Here is a 21,901-nt window from a genome sequence, read left to right on the forward strand (position 1 = left end):
TCCAACGCATCCCAGGCTGAAAGAGAAATTCAAATAGGTGGTGATAAACAAGACATTACTGCATTCTGCGAATACATAATGGAAAACCCTTCTTCCTTTTCATGCAACTTTTACATTTTTGCTAACCTGTGTGCAAACAGTGAATTTGCTCTTGCACTTAAGTGTCAATTTTAGTGTTTCTTGGTAACCCATTGTGGCTAAAGTCTTAAGGTCTAAAGTAGTTTGTAAACATGTTTACTCTGGGTTTACATCAGGCTCATCTGAAACTGAAAATCCATGCAAAGAAAAACTTTTGGCTGAGGGAGTAAGCAGCCTAATGCTGTCTTACATCTTCTGGGAATCTTTGAAGACATTTATCCCGAGGATGGTTCAATTGCTGACCTGTGGTCACACACTAACATGCTCTCCTACACGATTTTACTTTCTAAACTTCCTCTACATTTTATCCTGTCATATATTTTTACTCAAAACATGCAAATAAATCAAGACCAAGAAAAGTTGTCCTCTCAGTGTAGCAGCGGTTGAAAATCTCTCACCATTGCAAATAGCTCCCAACATATTAAAGTAGGATACACATCACATGTTGTTAAAAACTACATGTACAGACTGTTCAGAGGATCAAAGAGTAAATGAAGACAGGGATAATGAGGATGGAACCACAAATAAATCCCACAAGTGACTTTAAATAACAAGCTTAAGTCTCTGTGAAGTGTAAAAGTGGACATCACCTCAGTGATTATCATTGAAGAATATATGCAATAACAATACAATCCCAGCCGGCTTGATCTGCTCTCAAAAATGCTAAGGATTAAATATAAAAAGCAATATCTGCAATAAGCACAATGTATTTATACTGTGACAACACAACAAGCAAAGATAATTCATTGTTGCGTGATGGAAAGGCATTTTTTTTTTTTTTTTTTTTTTTTTTAAATGAATCAGATTGTGTGACTCGAAAACAGGCTAAGCTTGACTGGCACATAGAAAGAACAGGTTTGGCCGTTGTCCTTGTTCTTGTATTAGCAATGTTGTAGATGCCGACTAAAGTAGCAAGTGTTTCTGCTGGCTGCAAATGTTGGCAGGAAGAAGTGATTAATTGTTGTAAATAATCTTGCATGTCCTGTTGCCAACATTAGCTTCACAGTCTTGAGGTTGAACCTACAATATTCTCATTTTCAGCTCCCCAAAAAAAACTATTTTGGTCCTCTTAATATGTAAGCTGAGTAGATTTTTTTTTTGGTCTGTCCTCTATAATCCAGGATTATGAAGGCCAACTCTATTTCTGTTGGTTGTTTTGGATTTATTTTTACCACAGACGGTGCTGTTGTAATATCTACAAAATAATCTGTGTCCTATAGTAAAGAATGCTGATATTGTTAATCATATATTTCATGACTTTTGAGTACAAGCCCGGACATAACATCAGAACAGACCTGATAGGAAAAAAAAGTTTAAAAATGCATTTTGCAGGGCGCTAACATTGCAGGTAACACAGACTGGTTTGTGAGTGCAATAAGAAATTGTAATAATAATTGATAAAGGTACATATGAGTTATCTGATTTATGTTGTGATAACACAACATACATACAGTGTTTTACATTAGTTTGCTCAGTCGCTGATCACTGGTAACATGGCAGAGATTATTCTATTTCGTTCTTGATGGATTACAAATGCAAAAAGGTATTTTTCTTTATTCGACTTGACCAGGAAACATACATGGCCTTTGATCCTTAAAATAATACTTTTTATCCCTAAGGTGTTGTTTTTGCAAACTGAGGTCCCTAAAAAAGTTAAAACAAGGAGAATAAAAATCCTGCATACAGGTCGGCCTGGGTTCATCCAGTTGAACATGAAGTAGTGTCTTTGTTCTTTGTGGAAATCAAACAAAGTACTACCTAACATGACTTAAATTTTAACTTCATTTTGCATGTACAGTCATTGGGGTTATTCTTTTATTTATTTTTCGAAGGTATTAATGTTGTTGCACTTATACCATTAAACGCAGATTTGCTGAATTTCCAGACAAACTATAAAATTCAAATAAAGGTTGCATATACTCACATGATCCACCATCTTGAAAGGACCAAACTGAAAGTAAATATTTCCAAAGCTGCAGCGTGTAAGATGTAAACTCCCCAAGGAAACAGCCGAGCTCATGCACGCAGAGAGAACAAGAAACCAGTTCAAAAGCCTCCCTCCAGAAGCGGGCCTACCTGCTAATCACATCTATGGGACGCTAAGGATAGAATGAAAAGCCTTGCTAATCACTCTGAGATTGGACTGAAATCTGCTGAGGCTTTGGACACATGACTTGGACTTCGCCATTGCATAAAGGGAGTTTAACACACCTTAAGAAAGCAGCTGAAGGCTCAGTGACAATGACTAGGCATAATGTTCCTGTCTATATCTGCCAACTTTTGCCCTCTTACAGGGATGCAGATCTTTTTTTCTTTCTTTTTTTTTTTACATGATTTGTCTGTAACATGTATTATTTAGCCACTGGATTATATTTTATACCTGTTAAAAAGATATTAGAAAGTATTCAAAATATGAACAAAACTTGACTATTTATTTGAATGGATCTGTCAGCAGTGACACAGTAAATGACTTTAACATTTATAATAAACCTAAAAGATCATTTAGAAGGAATATTTCTTCAGACAGACTGAGAAGTTAATTCAATTCATATCTGAATGTAAACCTTGCCTAACTTAATACCTTTAATTAAGGAAGGATTTGTATTCCTATAATGAATTTAAAAAAGCATCAGCTTTGTGTTTTATGTCCCATATTTGGTGTCTTTCATTTCCCAGAATTACTTTCTCTTTTTTTGAAGAGCAGAAAACCCTGACATGTTGTGTTTATCTTGTGTCGATTGGAAAATAGAAAAAACTAAACTCCACAACCTTTCTAAAATCAGCTTTTAGGTGTGTGATTTTATATCAAGCCACCACTCTGCATGTATTGTGTTTTAGTATTGTAGATTGTTAAATGAATGTGGATTGAAGAATAGCTCTTTCAAGTGATGATAACTGATTTTGTTGGTGAATTGTTCCCTTCCCTCCTGTTAAAAGCATTCATGTCTTTCAGTTTGCTTTCTTTCTGTGCTTCAGTTGGTAACCTGAATAAAATAGCAATCGGATATTTTAAGTGATATTCTGCTAAAATGCCATTTCCCCTATTGGCACCAGCTCCAGTAATGTCGAGCTGTGTAATCATCACAGAAGAGAAGAGCTGCCTCAAGGGTCGTATCAAGACAAACAGCGTCATTTAAATTACCATTGTCTTTCCGTGGCACTGTAATCTTAACTGAAGGCTAATTGGCCTCCGTGAACCCAGCTGCCTGGTTGGCAGTGTCCTGACAGACTGCTGTGACAGAACATGTGAAAATCTCTGAGGGCCAAAATCATCTAATCATATGTTTACATGTTTCACTTCATACATGTAAAAGGTTAAAGCGCCTGGATCTATTTTTGAGAGCACACTTTCCTTGTCTAAATACCAGTGGGGGTCAGCTCACTCTTTTCAAGGACAAAGGAACTGCCACAGAATACGTGAGGGGTAACCCTTATCAGAGGTCCACAGGCGGTGTGCCGACCCCTCCCTGTGATGCCGGGAGTGTCAAGAAGTGCTTCATCACAGGAGCACCCACTCCCACAAAGCTTACACATGTACACATACTGCACAGCGGGGCAAGCTCTCGTGATGCCATCTGTCTTTGGTCTTAAGGAGCTTGATGGGTCGAGGTGGGGCAGATTTATTGTGTCCTGACTCATGGGAGAAAACAGCCCCCCTGCTGAGTCATGACAGTGAGTGAGTGAGTGAGTGAGTGAGTGAGTGAGTGAGTGACTCTGGAGAACTGCAGAGAACCCGGTTTAGTCATCTTGACTGTGCACTTTCCTGTGCGAGGAAGGCACCTCCCCTCAGTTCTAAGCTTCATGAAGCAGCTCTGTAAGGAGTCATTGTGAAGATATGATTTATCTTTTCATTAAATTTCTGATTCTTCCACATAAGGAAGGGCTCCACATGTTTCTCGGATGAGTGATTCTAACTCCTCCCACACCGAAACACTCTTAAACAGTTTAAACACCACAAATAAATCACATACCGAGAACCTGTAGTCCGCATCAATTTGAATTAAATATAATTAGCAGTCCTTCATTTTGGATCCGGTGATAGAAGGGCGCCATGACAAGATTAACAACCATGAATCCTGCACGTGTGCACTGACTCTCAGGCTTAGCCCTCCCCTGTCCTGGATCCAGTTTAAATATCAGGTCTAATTAGTGTCCAACTGCTGTGCAGCAGGAGTCCTGGTAGGTAAAGTCACAGTCCTACAAAAGCTTGAAAAAAAGCCCTTATACTGTAAATGCCTATAACACTTGTGGGGTTTAACTCAGGTTGAATCTAGTGTGTGATAAATACTTCCAATAAATGCATAAACTGATGTTCACAAATACAAGCAATGTAAAGTTATTGCATTAATATCGACTGTTAACGGTTTAGTTAAAAGGATAAATGTTATGCATGAATGAAAAACTAATATTTCAATGTTAAGCTATAAATAAGGATTAAAACAATGGATTTCACAACATAAAGGAGAGCATTAAATTCAGCATTTTTTAAATAGAAAAATGCAAATAGATACAGATAATACACGTTTCTGGGAAGGTGATGATTTCTAGGATGTTTATTTTCTGTATTTTTTTTTAAGTAAAATGCAGGCATCAACTTTATGTTAATGACACTATCAAAAAATGCAACTCTTGCAATTATGAAAGCTGTCAATCCATTTATTCATCTATACCGCCGTCTATCCTTCCAAGCTGAGGATGAACAAGAACACACCCAGAAAATGTCACCTGCCAAACCCTGTTAATACAAGACGATAATACATTTAAATTAACAGAGAGACGATGTAAGGATACAAGCCTTTGTCAAGAGAGTTTAATCTATATGATTAAGAACCTGTGTCAGTCTCATGATAACAAGTGACGAGACAGGCCCGGTCTTGGTTCACACTTTAACCTTTACAGGTTGCTGTGAGGTCACAGTGAGGATCACAGGCTGGGAGTGTAAATATAACCATGAGAAGCAGCCTTGGCTGCACATTTAGACTCAAAGCACATTTACAGAATCCCACAGCAGCAGGCCCACACTGCGTGACAAATCCTGCTTCGGTACTTAAAGAAAACCTCTGGAGAATACTAATTTGAACTTTGCTGGATTTATCCCTCTGCAGTTTTGCTTGTATTATTTCCTTCTAAGATGTTGAAAAAAACATTTTTTGCATTAAGCAAAAGAGGAAAAAGGTGAATGCAGTGTTGTCCAGCCTTTTATACCACTCCATGGAAATATTCATCTGACACATCACTGTTATTTTTTTTAGACCAGTCACTCTTGTTGCAGACAGTCAACATAAAAACAGCCTACTCATTTTTATAGCAGGAAGTATAATCATAATTAACATAAAGATCAGTGATTGAAGAGTTTGTAATTTTGGCATAATAATCATTTAATTCTTAAATAAGAAATAGTCAAACAAAATCTCTCTCTCTCTCTCTCTCTCTGTGTGTGTGTGTGTGTGTGTAGGCTATATACAAATATCATTAAAAACAGTGAACAAATGTCCCTACATGCCACATAATTTCTTGAAATTTGTTGGATTAAGAATAACTTCATATCTTAAAACAAAATTCTGTTTCCCTGCTATTAAATATAAAAATAAATAAGCCCATAATAATAAGCCTAGTGGGCTTAGGCTATATAGAATAACAAATATTAGCTGTTGGTTTATTTATATTTATAAAAAAGGACATGTAGCTAAACCTTCATAAACCTTGTCTCAAACTTACTAATTAATAATTTAAATGCGTGTGTTAAGAGTGAAACTGGATTTTGTCAATCTGTTAAGGAGAAAATGTTATTGTCAGAAGTGGGATTCGAACCCACGCCTCCAGAGGAGACTGCGACCTGAACGCAGCGCCTTAGACCGCTCGGCCATCCTGACAACATACCCGTTCGGAACCGGAAGTTGTTTATTGGCTAAAGCCAACACTTGTCGGCTATTAGAATTTTGTATCGGAGTGGCTCAAGTAAGCTAACACCTACCTAGCGGTGTGAAGTGCTAGAAACCGACAGTCCTCAAACGCAACATTCCTTTTATTATTTCTTAACGCAGTCAGGAACACAGAAGCCACCTCGTCTATGTAGCTATAAGACTTAATTAACTTGTTGTGGACTTTTTCCTTTCATTCGACAGTGAAACCGAAAGAAAGACTAAAAGAATGACGTGCAGAAATTGGACCGGGCTGGAATCGAACCCGTATCTCTGCGATGAGGACCTGAGGTAAATAGTTTATTTTTGCAGAAGCACAATTTTGAAAAATTCTGGATCAAGTCAGAGGATAGGGTTAACGGAGTTTAGATTAGGCTATGCATTGATATCACTATGTTGCCTTATGTATCGATGTATTGCTGACTATATTTATTAGTGTACTGTATTAATATAAGTCAATGTTGCAGTACTGAGGTGCTTTATGATGGCTTCTGTGCATGTTTGAAAAGTAGTCTTCACATTTCAATCAAAGCTTGGTCTATGTGTGACCCATAAACTGTATGCAGTTTATGGCGTGACCACTTGTTGGTCACAGTAGATGCATGACTGTGGTTGCTGCATTGACTAATCAGAGCCATCCATTATCACTGCTCTTAACCATACAGCCATCTGTAATAAACATAGACCTATACCTCATATCCTGTTTTGAACCTGTCAACTTGGTACTTTAGTTGATGTGTCTGAACTCTGGGGACAACTTGTGTGAGTCATTTCCATGTGTCTCATTTTTGATGTTGAGTCTTAAAGGAAATGAGGCTGAGCATCCAGCAGGAAGGAATTCCTCCAACTTCAGACATCGACAACATCCCGAGTATTACACCCGTAACGTAAGGTTGGAGGAATGGGAGTGAGGATGATGCTGGAGTAAACCTCTGTCAAGGTCAGTTAGGGGCACTCTTACCCAGAAATTCTGAGTGTAAATAGTCCACATCAAGGTAAAGGAAATGCCATGTGTCATGACTGACGCACTTCTGAATAAGAAGCATTAACTGATGCTTGTTGTTCCTGTACTTAGGCCCTTGGGTGATGGAGACTTCAATTATAACAAAGCCTTGGGCTGAAAGTCTTCAAACATAAAGTTCTGTCTTAACTAATGACATCGTTTAATGTTAATTTAGGCTGCACAAAAAATTTGTTTTGTTATAATTTAATCAGCAGTCCATTTTTTTTAGTAATTCAAGATAAATTTTTTCAAAAAATCTGCAATTTGCTTTTTTTTATATACAGTATATATATTATTTTGTAACAATCTTAAATTCAGATGATTTTTTTTTTTTTTTTTTTTTTTTTTAAAGATCTGTCCTCAGCTGATGATATGTTTCAGATCTTTTTCTGATTTTTTTTCCACTTAGGTATGTTTATAGTTCACAGGATGTGGAGATTGCTTTTCTAAAGCTGTTAATAATTAATGCAGGTTGTTGCCTTATTCCCATGAAGAAGACTTCTGCCTCCTTTGAGGTGATGATGTTTAACTCCTGCCTTCCTTATGTACCTACCCTCCTACTTAATAGTAGCTTTTTTTTATTAGATTTCCCTGAGTGTATGTTGTTGGTAGGGATTAAAAAATGTTAAAGATTTTAACTCGTACGACCCCAGTATTTGCTTTGCTTCTAAATATGTTGGTAATTCTCAAACGCTGAATGTGAAACAGCATATCTCATGTGTCACGTACCACACCTTTCTCACACTAAATGATTAATCTCTGATCACTTATTAACTGTAATGTTTGATATTACCTGCTTTAATTGACTTCCCCTTGCCAAACATATTCCTTTCGCGTCCTCAATAACAGATCTGCTAAGAAAATATCATCTTATTATCTCAGCCCAGTGTAGGACTTTGACTTTTTGAGTTGTCAATGAGCTGCTTGATCAGATAAATATGACTTTAACAGACCTGGGAAAGCGCTAAAGAGCCTACCAATGAAAACAGCTTAATAGGTGACTGATAGCACACAAGGTCCAGAAGCCAAACTCAGCAAGACATCTTCATAAGTCCTCTAAACATAACACTGTTCTATTGGAGTAACAACCTAAGTGTGTCTGCCTCTACTCAGCTATTTGTTTCAATCACTTCCCAGAAAAGATGAGTGGACGAGAAGACCGACAAAATGTTGTGCCACATTTCTTCCTCTTCAGGCATTAAGTATTTCCTTGTCCTTGAACCGGTGAGCACCGACTTTCTTCAGAGGCAAGATATGGCTGACCTGTTCATAGAATGAGTAAGCATGTTGATGGAAACAATAGTGACTGGTGGGATTACACAGTTTATCTAGATTTACAGTTACAGAGTTTGTGGTCCATACAACTTTACTGTGTTCTTTCTTTTTAGCTTAGAATCAAATTCTGCATATATGTTGAACCTAGTGGACTATCCAGACAAGGCCCGGAACATTGTAGGCATTCCTCCAAATGAGACAGATGCTCTCTTCAGATGGCTCAGATATGGATACTGGTGGGGAAACAGGCCATTTTCCAGCCAGGTTGCTGAATGAATGACTGTCCTGAACTATGAAAAGAGATTATGAAAGAAACAAGGTTATCAGTGATGATGACCCTCACCACTACCCCACCCTCCTCCACTGTTAAAATGAGAGTATAAGGCCTCTACCATTCAGGTAGGCCAGCAAGAAGAGCCAGGGGCCTCTCCCTGCTGGAGGGCCCAGACAGATCGCTCCTAATAAATGAGCCTTGGCCACCCATGGGGTCATGGAGGGACCACTGAAGAATAGAGGGCACAAAAGCTGCAGTTGGAGATGCTCTGAACCTTTCTAGCATAAACAATTTGGCCCTTGTCAAAGTAGCTCACAACCATCTGTCAGTTCTCATAATATTTGTATGTATGTGTGTGTGTGTGTGTGTGTGTGTGTGTGTGTGTGTGTGTGTGTGTGTGTGTGTGTGTGTGTGTGTGTGTGTGTGTTATATACACTGTATATATATATTTTTTTCAAAGTTTGGACATAGCCTATCTAAGCAGGTCTGTGTGTGTGTGTGTGTGTGTGTGTATGTGTGTGCGCGAGCACATTGAGGAAAGACTGTCGTATCCCGTGGTGGGCTGAATTTAGGAGCAGTGACTCCGGCTGCGTCACATCACATCCACCCAAATAAATATTTATTTTAAAACTTAAAGGAGTTTAAAGGAAACCAACAGATCAAAGCACTTTCCCCCCTAATATCATTTTGTGCTACCAGGTGAATACAAAGCCTTGAAGGTCCTGAAGGGGGTAATTAGTTTTATGTTTGCTTATTCATGTGGCATTAGCTAGCCGGTACTAGGTAGAAATTCTTCAACTTCTGTTTTCTGTTTCTGATGATGTCACCATGAAACCAAAGACTCAGGAAGAATTATCTCATCGTACTTCAATAAATAAAGAAGGCTTTCTTAATTCAGATTATACAAATCAAACAAACAAAAGTGAAAGTACATGCTTATAGAAGAGTCACCTTTATTCAACAACGTCCACTTTCACTTCTCTGTAGATTTACAGATCAGGGATCTTGCGTTCAATTTAAAGACTTAACACAGAACGCTTATTTGTTTCCTCAAATCCTCAGTGAAGATTAACTACCAAGGAGATGGACCCAATGTGGACCCAATGAGAACTCACATCTTCCTTTTTAGGCACCCAGAATTTGGTATCATTGACCTAGAGAACATTAACCCCCCTGAGGGGCAGATTTTGGCAGAGCATCCTGCTCTTCTTAACCATAACACCAATAACAACATTAACAACAATAATGTTGCAGATTTTGGGCCAGGTCCTGATGTTGAGCATATTGTACAAGAGATGTATGCTCTAGAGGAGTATCAAGACGCTGAAGAGCAATTCAGGTGGTGGGATGAATTCATGGACAGCGATGTGGACAGCATCCTGTATGAAGGTGAAAACAGTGTTGAGGGTGATGCATGTGCCGAAGCAGAAGCAGAAGAGGAGGAGCTGCTTCCTAAAGCAACAAGGGATCAAGAAGATGATGAGGAGAGTGACCACTTAGGGTTCAGGTGGTGGGATGAGTTTATGGACAGTGACTCAGACAGCGGCTGTGATAATGATGACAGCAGTATCCGGTCTGATAATGAGGACAAAAGAAGGACAATCCAAGAAGAAGAAGAAGAAGAGGAAGAGACGTACCTACTTCCTGCTGATTTGCTTTCTGAAGAAACAGAGAAGAAGAGGGAAAGATATGACGAAGGAGATGAAGAAAAAAGAAGCTTAAAAAACTTCAGATCATAACACAGTAGGAATCATTTTCCCTCACTTTACCTCTCAAGTCTCATCTAACCCATAACTCATGATTCTCAGCACCCGACTGATCACGTTCACCCAAACTGTTTTTATATCTGATCCAGTCCAAAATCCAGATCTTGTGTGAACCCGGTTTAAAGCTCTGTAGGACTGAACTAGGCAATCAGTTCCCAAATTTACCCCCAAAGGTTCAGTTTGTTTGACTAGTGTGAGTGCTCCATACCATGCTCAAGCACAGTACACTTTCCGAATTTCCCCCTGGGATTAATAAGTATTTCTGATTCTGATTCTGACTTCCTTGGCCCTGGCATGGTTGAAAGAGGTGTGCTTGGGCACGGTATGATTGGTCATGCCAAAGCACAAGCACTGGTGCATAACGTGGACATCAAATCGATCATCATTCGTCACATTGCATTATGGAGAGATCCATGAGTGTCAGAGGGCCGTATCTGACCAAAATGACTCAAAATGAGCATCAAAGTCAGTAAAGTTTCAGTCATGTTCTCTGTGTTGTTCTCCAATGTGCTGACTCTAAGACCGTGCTTACGATATGATGACGTATGAACAGAGGTAGCTGCAGCCTGGTTAGGCCTGGAGCAATGTGAGTGCAGGCCAACGGGGGAATGGGGCCAGGGAACAATCGTGCTTCAGCCCAGTACGGGGAAACTGGGCCTAGTCCGAGTGCGCTTTGAGATCATCATATAAGTCTGACCAGAAGCCCACTCCTGACACCCACCAGCTGAACGCCGAGGGGTATCCCTCTCTGAGTAGGCCCTCCCAAGGTTTCTCCTTAAATGACTTTTTCGTTGTTCTCATTGAGGGTCTAAGATTTGTGTGGCTGTCTTTTTTTTTTTAAATCTAAAGTGGGCACTAAAGCTCTTCCTCCAAACTGAAAAAGAGAACACATTTTGAATTGACATGTTGACTCTCTGTTCACAATAATATAAAAAAAACACATAAACTGACACATTAAATAATTTTACTTGATTTAAGAAACCAAGTGGAACATATCACCATCAAAGATTTAAATGCAACAGGGGATTTGGCTTTTTCATGAAGCTTAAACTTTTTTGTAGAATAAAAACTGTGCTTGACATTAAAATGTATTACACCCAACACATGGTTTGTTTCTTTTATGTTTCTTAGCTTTTAGTGAAGTAAGGATACATTTGTATTATCAAATTCAACATTATACCAGAAGGGGTCAAATAAAATAAGAATTATAACATTATTGAATCCATCGTTTGCTGTTAGAGCAAAAAAGTGGTAAATCTACAGAAAGACTGAATTTAGTCTTCTTTTCTAGAATTGTTTTGTGTAGGCGTGAAACATTGGGGGATCATGTTTCTATCCATATTAGTTCATTTTTGTTTTTTATCATGCTCACATCAGAAATTGACTTAGCTGAATAATCCTCTGTCGATCATTTTTTGTATCTGAAAAGTTTGGAGAAAAAGTCTTTGCAACCTTGTACATCTCTAGTTTGAATTCGGGATTGCATTTTGAAATTGTTTTTTATAATTAATTATAATTATTTAATTTATTATTTATCATATTTTCTCTTGATTTAAAGAAAGAAACAAAATAATCAAAAACCAAATGTTCTCAAAATGGCAGACTTATCTATATAATCAATCAATATAAGCTTTAAATAAAAAAAATCTTGTAAAATTTGTAAACATTTAAAAACACAAACAATACTGTATAAATTGAAACATGACAAGGTGTTATAAATGATACATTTTTAAAAACTGTCTAAGTAAATATGTAAAATAAAATCATCCTTCAGACACATAATGAGGACAATTTAAGTAATTTTTAACTGTTTAAAGTTTATCAAGGAGTATTTTAAACATTTCCTCATATTTGCAAGCTGTCATCAGGCAGGCTGCTGGTTTGCTTTGTCTATCCTCCCCAGTAGCTGTTAAAAGGGGCTCCCTCACACTGCTGAACTTATAACATCACTCATCTAAGTCATTAGTGCGTCTGCTTTTCAGGATGCAGTCTGAGTAAGCTCTGCTGCTGCAGGATAACAACGGCCACAACGGCAGAGTTGAGTGTGGGCCCTATAACATGGAAAAGACATGAGTCGACAGAGATCAAAGAAATGCAGCGTCTTGCGTTTTTAAAAGAAAAATATCTGAATTTAATTAATATTTAGTCATGGTATTTGCTGATGTTTTTTGTGTTTTTAAAGACAACCAATAGCGAGCTTTCTGAATCTTGCAGGAAAGAGCTGCTTCTCTTTGTTTTAAACTGCAAATCACACCAAGGTCTAGATTAGGCTTAGCTGTTAGATGGAAAAAAAACATGGCGCTTCATATTCATCTAAATTAAAACATCAATCAATACGTAAAGTCTCTTCCATTTATTCCCAAAATAGGGGATCACACACTGATCAGATAAGGATGTTCTATCCCTTAAATGGAACAACCACATTGCAATTAGGAAGCACAATAGGAACATCCTCCTCCTCCTTCACATTGAGGTGAAGAGTTATACCACCCCTGGGAGAATCTGCAGCGTCAAAAACAAGCCAGATAGCGCTGCAGCATACACAGACCGGTGAGAGCCATGCACGTGGAGAGAGTGAGGGAGAGACCAATGCAGGCCAGGCGGAGAAAATTGGACATGCACAGCATCATGATTTATAAATCATAAATCTGTGCATTATACGTTTTGACTTTCATTCCCTTTTCTATCTTGGTTTAAATTCTTACTTCTTTTTTTTTACAGAAAGCATTCAAGGAAATGTATTGTCATTATAGAACATGCTAGTATATTAATTTAATAATCCTGGTCAAAAAGAAAGCACTAATAAATAATAAAACTATAATTGAATTCAAAAACTCAAGGTCAACAGTAAATAAAAACTATACATTTTTACGTAAGAATAACCATGTAACATTCAATATTAAAGAATAAAAACGTATAAATATAAAGATAGATACATATGTGGGGGGGAGAACTAAACAAATGGTCTCCAACGCAGATTACGGATGTTTACAGCAGCAGCATTACAAACATGTTGCAGCATTAATGTGAACGCTTATATTAGTGTAGTGTAGAGTTAACTGAAATGCACATAGTTTTGGAAGAGCACATTTCTCTATCCTTTTTCGCACATTCTGCAGCAGAGCCTGTGCCGATTTGCTAATCAGGCCGCGCTTATGGGTAAATGGAAATCTAGCCTTCTCCTTTCCTGGGTTGGCAGCCATGTGCTGGCCTCCCTCTGTGCCTGTATCTGCTTAGAACAGGTGCCGGATCCTGTTCAGCTGCAGCATTCACAGCACAGGTACGGGTGGGAGGCCCTTGGCTGCTCGTACAGTCCCCCAAGTTTTCCAGGGGTCCCCATCTGTGTCCCCGCACATCCTCTGCCACATGGCACCTGTCCCTCGACGAGTCTGGTCCATTCTTCGTCCGGCGATGTACACGCCTGCCTGCCACCCCACACTCTGCCTGTTGTTGAGCCACAATGAGATGAAGAATAGCTGCACCCATAATCCCTTGCTGTGAGATGTGTGCGTCTGTTTTTTTTTTTCTTCCTTCTTTTCCTCCTTTGGCCAGATTTAGGGCCAAGTACAAATTGTAAACAGGTTATTATTCTGCTGTAACACACTCCAACTGGAAATGCACTCTGTCAACATTTAGTGTTTACTGATGGAAGTGTGTCTTTACCCATCGCACAGACGAGTTTAATTTGGTGTAGAGTTCACTGTGTTCACTGTGATGAGGATGTTGTAATGGGTTTGTTGTTTTCCGTTTGCAAGGCTTAACAGGAAAGACATAATTATTCCAGCAGAATCTCTTGGAATAATAACTTTGTGTCATCCAGTTGCAAATAATTGACTGTACGGCCATTTTAATCCGACATCACACTCAGGGTAGGAAGCTAAGGCAATGAGGATCCTTATCGTTTCACTGCTTTTGAATTAATCAGCAAATAAAAAAGAAGAATAAATGTTGAAAATCTGGAGGGATATCAGGCCATATTTCAATGTATACCAACAAGTTTGAAAACTTAGTAGCATCATTGGTGCCAGCATTCATACATGCTAACATTACCATACTGACATGTTACATGATATCAGAGGAAGGGTGTACATGATAGCAAGCTTCTCATATTACCTAGCTTCTGTATGACAGTTGCTAAGAAGTTTGTAAATATGGTGAGATGTGGCTATTTTTTAAATATCCATTGTCCATTCATTAGCTTATCAATCATGAAGGAGTTACATGACTATGTTACCAAACACAGCCCTAACAGCATTTGAGCTTTGCACCTTTAGTCAGAGGACAAATGGCAGCCTGTGACTATAATAAATTAATGATATATGCAAGCGACGGCATATACTGTAGTTGCGTAAGGGATATGCCAGTTTCCGCATGCAGTGCCAATTCAAAACTCAACTCAAACACGTCATAGCACATCTACACTTACAGGGTTTATAAGGCATCTCATTCTCAGACAACGATATGCCTTAGTCACGTAGTTCAAATCAGCCACTTCCTCTTGACCTACAGTTAATACACAAAGAACGTCATATAGCCCTAATGCGATTGGATGCTCCCTCGCTGGATACACAATGGACGCTGGACCAACCAGACAGTCAGCCTCCTGCGTGCCTCCGGAGGACACGATATTTAAAGTGATCCCTGCTCACCTCAGCCCCAGCAGATGGATAATACTTTACACAGCTGTGCGAGCGTCACACAGGGTCCACCACACTGAGCCGGGCGCAGTTACCTTGACAGTTGATGTTGAGTTAGACTGAAGAGATGTTTGTTTGCTCAAGGAAGTGACATGACGGTAGAGAAGGAAATAGGAAACACAACAGACTACCTGACAGACTCATTCCACGGGCTTGACCTGAGACTGGAACTGAGCCAATCAGCAATCAGAGAGAAATAACAAGTGGAGACTCTTGTTTGTTCAGCTTTTATTCTTATGTTACACATATTCTAAATATTGAGATCCTGCAAGTATTTGAATAACCTGACTAGTCAGATACAAGAGAGTAAGAAGAGGGCAGTTCATGTGAGTGAATGAGTGCAAAGTCAATGCTGCTAACAAAAATGTCACACCAGTGTTGACACTTTATTTTCCCTTTCCCTTTGTTGATTTATTGCAGCTAAAACAGCAGTGATGGCTGCCTCTGGTTTCCAGCAGAACATTCAGACTAAAGGTTACTATGACGATGAGGTAACTTCTAGGAAAGGTTTGAGAAAAGGTTGAGTGTTTTGCTACTTCCTAAAAAAAAAATCAAAAGTGACAGGATCCCCCAAGTTTTTGTGTATTTTCCTGCTGCGCTTTTATTTTTTAGTGCTGTTGTCAAAGAAAGTTGAGACTCAGCACTTTTTCATTTTAAGCTACAATAATTGATGGTCAGCTGTTGTGTAATAATCACTGCAGAGGCTTGTTAGGTGACACTTGATCATAAATGATAAAAAAGTATCATGAATAACTGAGTCTAAAATGGATCAATTTTATTTATAATCTTTATAGTCACAGTGAAATATACAGTATATGTCATGAGGAATTTCTCATTTACACAATATTTAATCTTGATTGCATTTGCTTTCAGGTCAAAACATATCTATTTTTTTTTTATATAGGCCTACTACAAGTAGCAAATAAACTACTATAAAAAGATCACTGCATATATAACATTAGAAATAAGAAATAACATTTTTCATGAAAACCTGCTCCTCTGTGGTCTTTGTCCTTGTGCGTGTCACAGTGTCCTACCCTGAGGTGATGTGATTGCTGAAACATTTGCTGGGTGTCTGCAGCAGCACCCTGAGCTGACCCTGACAACTGCGGGACTGATTCTGCACCAAGGACTACTTTCTCAACCCGTATGCCTCGGGCACAACCCTGTCCAAAACATGGTTGCCCTCAAATGGGCCCTCTGCAGACCCCACCACTGCAGACACAGAAGGTAATGATTTAACCCTGAAGACACAAACACACGACCGGCTGACTGCAAAAACTGGAACACTGATGAATGTTGTCCTTCTTTTCAGTTTAATCACATTCACAGTAAAATGTGTCAAAAGTGAAAGTATGGGGGCGCTGGTGGTGCAGTGGTTAGTGCGCGCCCGCCATGTAAGGAGGCTGTAGTCCTCCAAGCGGGCGGCCCAGGTTCAAATCCGACCTGTGGCTCCTTTCCTGTATGTCATTCCCCAATCGCCCTCCCTTATTTCAGACTCTATCCACTGTCCTATCTCTCCAATAAAGGCACAAAAAGCCCCCCAAAAAAATAAATCTTGGACAAAAAAAAGCAAAGGTGTGGGTATAGAGAAAGTTCATTATTGGGACATATGTTCAACACAATAGTTGTTCTCTAGATTTTCTGTAACATGCTTGTTTTATGGATATTTTAATGTTTCCGTGGCTGAGGTACCACAGGCCAGGTTGACGAAGCCTCTCCTGGAAAATGTGGGTAAGTAAAGATGGGCAAGTAAGATGCTAATCAGCACAGCATTGTTTCCTCCCGCTTGCTGAACAGTGGGTTCCCTTCCCTCTCTCTGGCTCTTTAATGCAGGGCCCAGCCAGGCCCAAACATCCTGACGGAGAGAGGCTTTTCCCTTATCAGTCAGGAAACACCGCTTCTCCGCCACATCCTCTTTACAAGAAGCACGACTCAACGGTTCCCAAAAAATGCAGGAAGACCAGCCAGACTCCAGGATTTGTCAAAAGCCCCCTGAATTCCTTTTATCGAAAAAAGAAAAATTCAAGAGAACACAGAGGGTGAGAGGAGAACAGGAGAGGGAGGGGGGGAACGGAGAAAAAACGAAGAGGGTGTAAAACAGTGAACGAGGCCCTGGGATTTATTTTTTTTATTTATTTTGCACAGATTATGAAAAAGGCCTGCATCAGCAAGATAGAATAGGTGGTGAGGGGGTGGGGGGGACCGGGTGGAGGAGGGTGGGGGTTCTAGAGTGCCTAAGAATGGCACCCAGAATAAGACTCCAAGAAAACAAAGGATGGTTGAGATGGAGGCGGATGGCGACGGCTGTGCCTGTTTTACACTAATCCTCTGAACTGGGATGAAACGAAGGCATGAGGAGATGGAGGGTTGGAAAAAGCGAGAAGGGAAGTGGGAGTCAGAATAGGACACTTGTTCTAAAACAACTACACCGATCAAAAAATATGGAATACAAAATGAGACAAAATGAGATGATCGATGGACAAATGGCTTACACCAGATTTTCCACATATTTGTGTGAAAATATTTGTGTTACAAAAAATGAATTGCAGGAGTCTTTTATTTTCTTTTATTATTCAGGAATCTACTTACATTAATAATGTGCTATATATTAGTCTTATAGTGTGTTAACCTGCTACTACAAAGTGTCAGATCAGCTTTTTTTAATAATGAAATGATAAAAGTATATAATCCATAGGCAACTTTATTTATATAAAAATTGAACTTTATTTAAATTATTCTTTCACAAACCTAGATCAGCATACAGTTATAGTTACCATTATTATTTTTCATCGTAGAGGTTATGATTATATATTATTAAGTAGGTGAGAGGAAATATAAACGCCTTTTTTTTCATCATAATACACCATTTTTGTTAAATTGCATAAGAAATGTCCAACTAAAAACCTCATCCAATTACAACTACTGAGGTAAAACTCTCAAACTAATGAGAGTGAGAACATAGAATACAAACATTTGAATGGAAAGCGTCAAGAAAGCATTACAGTTAGCATTTAGGCGAAACATCAAAGGGACTTAAATTAGCTTCTAGAGAGCGTCTGTACATGCCGCAGTGGCTACGGAAACATTTACAAGTGGACAACAAGTCCTTCACGATTGTTCTTCTGGTATAGAAATGTCATTACAACTGGAGGTGGTGAACACTAGAGTTTTTTGTCCCTGAGTTGTCCATCTCCCTTTCCTCACCATCCTCTTTGTTCTTCCCTCGGCTCCAGACAATCATATTGCTCAGTTATCAGTCCAGGAATGAGGTTGTTTAGAGATGCTTATTTGAGTTAGAAATTACACGTGAGAGCAGAGAAATCTTTCCTTACTAGAACCCATTCAAAATGTTTTCACCCTGTAGCGTCTCTGATGAGTCCCCAGTGTAAAAGGTGCTGTGACCCAGCTTACGAGATGTCGTGGTTATTGCAGTAGGCAGCCTTCTGTGAGAGATGCTACATAGATATTTAAAATTACAGATGAGAGCACAGAATCTCTCCTTTACAAACTCCCATATGCGGCATCATCTAACATTTCCTCACCTACTTTGTAGTGTCTTAAGTCTAATGGGTGCCATGACCTCGCTTATGAGATGCCATAATTGTTGTAATAGGCCGCTGTAGCATCCGCGAGCACTGAAATGAGGCTGGTCTCTGCAGTGCTGCTGGGACATGAAGGATTTGTAGCGGTGGACGCTACCTGGATGTGTCCTGTGACGGTCATGCTGCCGCTCTGCTCAGGGTGAAACCCGTTCCCAGTTGAGTTCAGGTACTGGTCAAACTCATTGCGGTCTACCTCACCCAGCAGCTCTGTCTGGCTCAGCTGGTCTAAAGTCTCCAGGTGAGCCTGTGTCTCTGGTGGGGGGGACAGCTGACCCAGGTGGCCCTGGTGCAGCCCGTGGTGGATCTGGGGGAAAGATGAAGTACTGTAGTAGGAAAGCGGAGGAGGACCAGGGATGAGTCCAGCACCAGAAGGGCTTTGGGGCATGTGGGGGATGTGAGCTAAATGTGAGCCCCCACAGTGGATTTGGGTCTGAATGTAGTCATTGTGGTACGGGGGCGGGCTGCCCATGTGGGCGTGATTCTGGTGGTGGTCATCTGGACAGGTGGCTGAGGAGGAGCAGGAGACAGAGGAGCTACCAGAATAATAAGAGGGGGGAACATGCTCATGGTCCATGGCGTCTAAGGGGGACATCTCAGGAGGGGTGGGCAGGCCATAGGGGTAGGTGTCGAAGCTGCTGTTTGATCCAGCCGGGTCCCTGAAGCTCCTAACGCTGGGCAGAGCCGGGCTGGGACTGGAGAACCTGCCACCGACAGGGTTAGGGCTGCCCTCATCTTTGTCGAGGGGGTGGCAGAGGGCTCTCTGCTCAGGCAGGGCGTTCTGATCAGGGGCCAGGCCGCTCAGCAGGAAGCCGGGGTCTACGCGCTTGCAGATGCGTTTCAGCTGTTTCTTCCGGCGGGGACGATACTTGTAGTTAGGGTAGTCCTGCATGTGCTGTACCCGGAGCCGTTCTGCTTCCTCCACATAGGGCCTCTTCTGTGGGGGGGTCAGGGCCTTCCATGACTTTCCTGCAAAAAAAAGGAGATTTTTTTTATTATCACAAAAAAAACACATCATATTTAAATTGCATCTTTTTGAAATTTAAAGTTGTGAACTGAAAAGTAAGTGAAAAATTAACAATATTAAAGAGGCTGACGATGTTCTCTCACACTCTTATAATTTCTTCAACTTTTAAAATAACCATTAATACTTCAAAGATATTTTTTAAATGTTACAATTTATAACAATAATAAAATATTAAAATGTTAAATTTTAAACGCAACTGGATAACGTGTTCAAACAACTTTAAACTCAATCTACAAATCAGATCGTTTTTTTCTGTAGGCAGAAATTGTGAGAAATTTCCCCTTCCCCTAAATTATAACTCTTAACTCAACTTCCTCTCTTGTTCTAAGTTGTTTAAAGAGATGTATCTTAAAGTATTGAACGGCACATTATAAGAGAGACAAAAGGGACACTTTCCCTCATTTTAGAAAGCATTGGACACAAATTCTAGTCTCGAATTGGCATTAAAACGATTAGCGCCCTGCCAGATTTTGGGTTTTAAAGATAGGCTAAACACTAATCCAAACATCCTAAATTATCTCTAGAATTAAACATTCTTTTCTGCGCAGGTCGTCTGAACGAATATGAGGCCTGTGAAAGACGCACTGACCTTTAAATTCAGGCGATAATCGCTTTGTACTGCATACAATGAGCTGTACGGTTACGTGATTATTTCATCTCTTTAAACTTAAAGCAAAGTTCAATTAACGCCTTTTTTTGTCAGATTTTCTTGAAACATTATAACTGTTCTTATAATGTTTATATTATAATAACAATTCCGAGTCAACTTAAAAAAAAAAAAAACTTCAGAACAATTTAGGCCTGAGGGATTTGAGAGTATTTGGAATGTAAAAAAGATAAATGTATTCTCGCTTTAATTATAACGATAATAGAATTCAAAATACGTATTTATTTCCACACATTTTAAAACTTTGAAAAAACTTTTTTTTTTTGTTCTCACCTAACATCTTGCTGAGCTCGGCGTTGTGCAGATCTGGGTTTTGCACCGCCAGCCGTTTGCGCTCATCTTTGGCCCACACCATGAACGCGTTCATGGGCCGTCTGATCCGCGGCTCCGGAGCCTTGTCCGCGGGGCTCCTGTGAGGGCCATGTCCGTCAGACACGTCCCCGTCTCCTGGAGTGCACTCGAAGGACTCGGGCCACGACGAGTACGCGCTGATGAGGGCTGCCATGTGCGCGCGCTCTCCTGTCCAAACTTCAGAAGCGCTTCTCGCTCTCTCTTTGACAAAGTTGTTTAGTTGAATTTTAAAAGCAGTGGGGGAAAAAAAACTATAGAAACTATCTTTAAAAAAAAAATCCAGTGGTGTTTCACTCGGGCAGATCAGTACAGCAGTCAGGTGTCCCTTCAGGTTTAAGAGACAGGACAGATGTGCGCATGCAGCGGCTCCTGCCTGTGACTTATGATTCAGTGTTTCCTGCTGGATGGGGGGAGCGCTTTATATTTGAGGAGCAGGTTCCAGGAGAAGCCCCGGAGGACTCTCGGCTCCTCCTTGATTGCATGTTGAGCCCCGTGAAAAAGAGAGAGAGAGAACAGCATTTCAACACTACTAACAACTTAAAACGACCTCACAACAAAACAACTTTCCACTGAAACATAATGTCTTTTCTGTTAAGCTTTGCTCAACATGAAGCAAACGTGCAGCTCATGGTTTCAGATTTGAAAGGCTTTAATTCACATGAGACAAAAGCAGTTTTTTACATTTTGAATATACTTTATTTTTAGCCTTAACGCTGTTGTAATCTCAAACAGGCATTTGGCAACTTCAGTTTTTTCCTTGTAAACAAGGAAACCATCACCAGGCAAACTTATCCAACCTGTTCTGCAGTAAACTCAGACATCATGCCGGTTAAGTGTTTTCAGTTTCTTTCTGACCTTCTGAGCATACAAGAATCAGGTGTCAAAATCTTTGTAACAAAAACACAAAGGTCACATTTTTAGAAGAACCCATTTCCTCTATTTCAATCAACAAACATGCATAGCTTTACACATATTTGCCACATATAGTCCCCGTTGTACATTTAAATGCAAACATTACACTTTTGTTCCCCAAGAGAGGGTAAAGCTTCCTTTCTGTTGGTTGCAGATTAGTTTTCTAAGACTGTCAACACATCTGTGGGTGAGGGCAGTGATAAAACCAGCGACACTCACTACAAACAAATCAGTTTCCTTCTGTGGTCAGGAGCGGGTGCATATCAAA

General features: G+C 39.9%; 1 protein-coding gene and 1 non-coding gene across 2 annotated transcripts; both read right to left on the bottom strand.

The window, feature by feature from the left end:
• Positions 1–5,928: 5,928 nt before the first annotated feature.
• On the bottom strand, positions 5,929–6,011 carry trnal-cag (transfer RNA leucine (anticodon CAG)). The gene has a single exon. It is a non-coding gene; the product is annotated as a tRNA-Leu (tRNA).
• Positions 6,012–17,618: 11,607 nt separating this feature from the next.
• On the bottom strand, positions 17,619–21,126 carry sox7 (SRY-box transcription factor 7). Its single transcript, XM_061052175.1, has 2 exons — positions 20,644–21,126; positions 17,619–19,645 (listed from the first exon to the last, which is right to left on the bottom strand). Exons 1-2 carry the CDS (start codon positions 20,873–20,875, stop codon positions 18,663–18,665), a joined length of 1,215 nt encoding a protein of 404 aa, XP_060908158.1. The 5' UTR covers positions 20,876–21,126; the 3' UTR covers positions 17,619–18,662.
• Positions 21,127–21,901: the final 775 nt, after the last annotated feature.

The sequence above is a fragment of the Labrus mixtus genome, chromosome 12, assembly GCF_963584025.1.
Source record: "Labrus mixtus chromosome 12, fLabMix1.1, whole genome shotgun sequence".
Classification (NCBI taxonomy): Eukaryota; Metazoa; Chordata; class Actinopteri; order Labriformes; family Labridae; genus Labrus; species Labrus mixtus.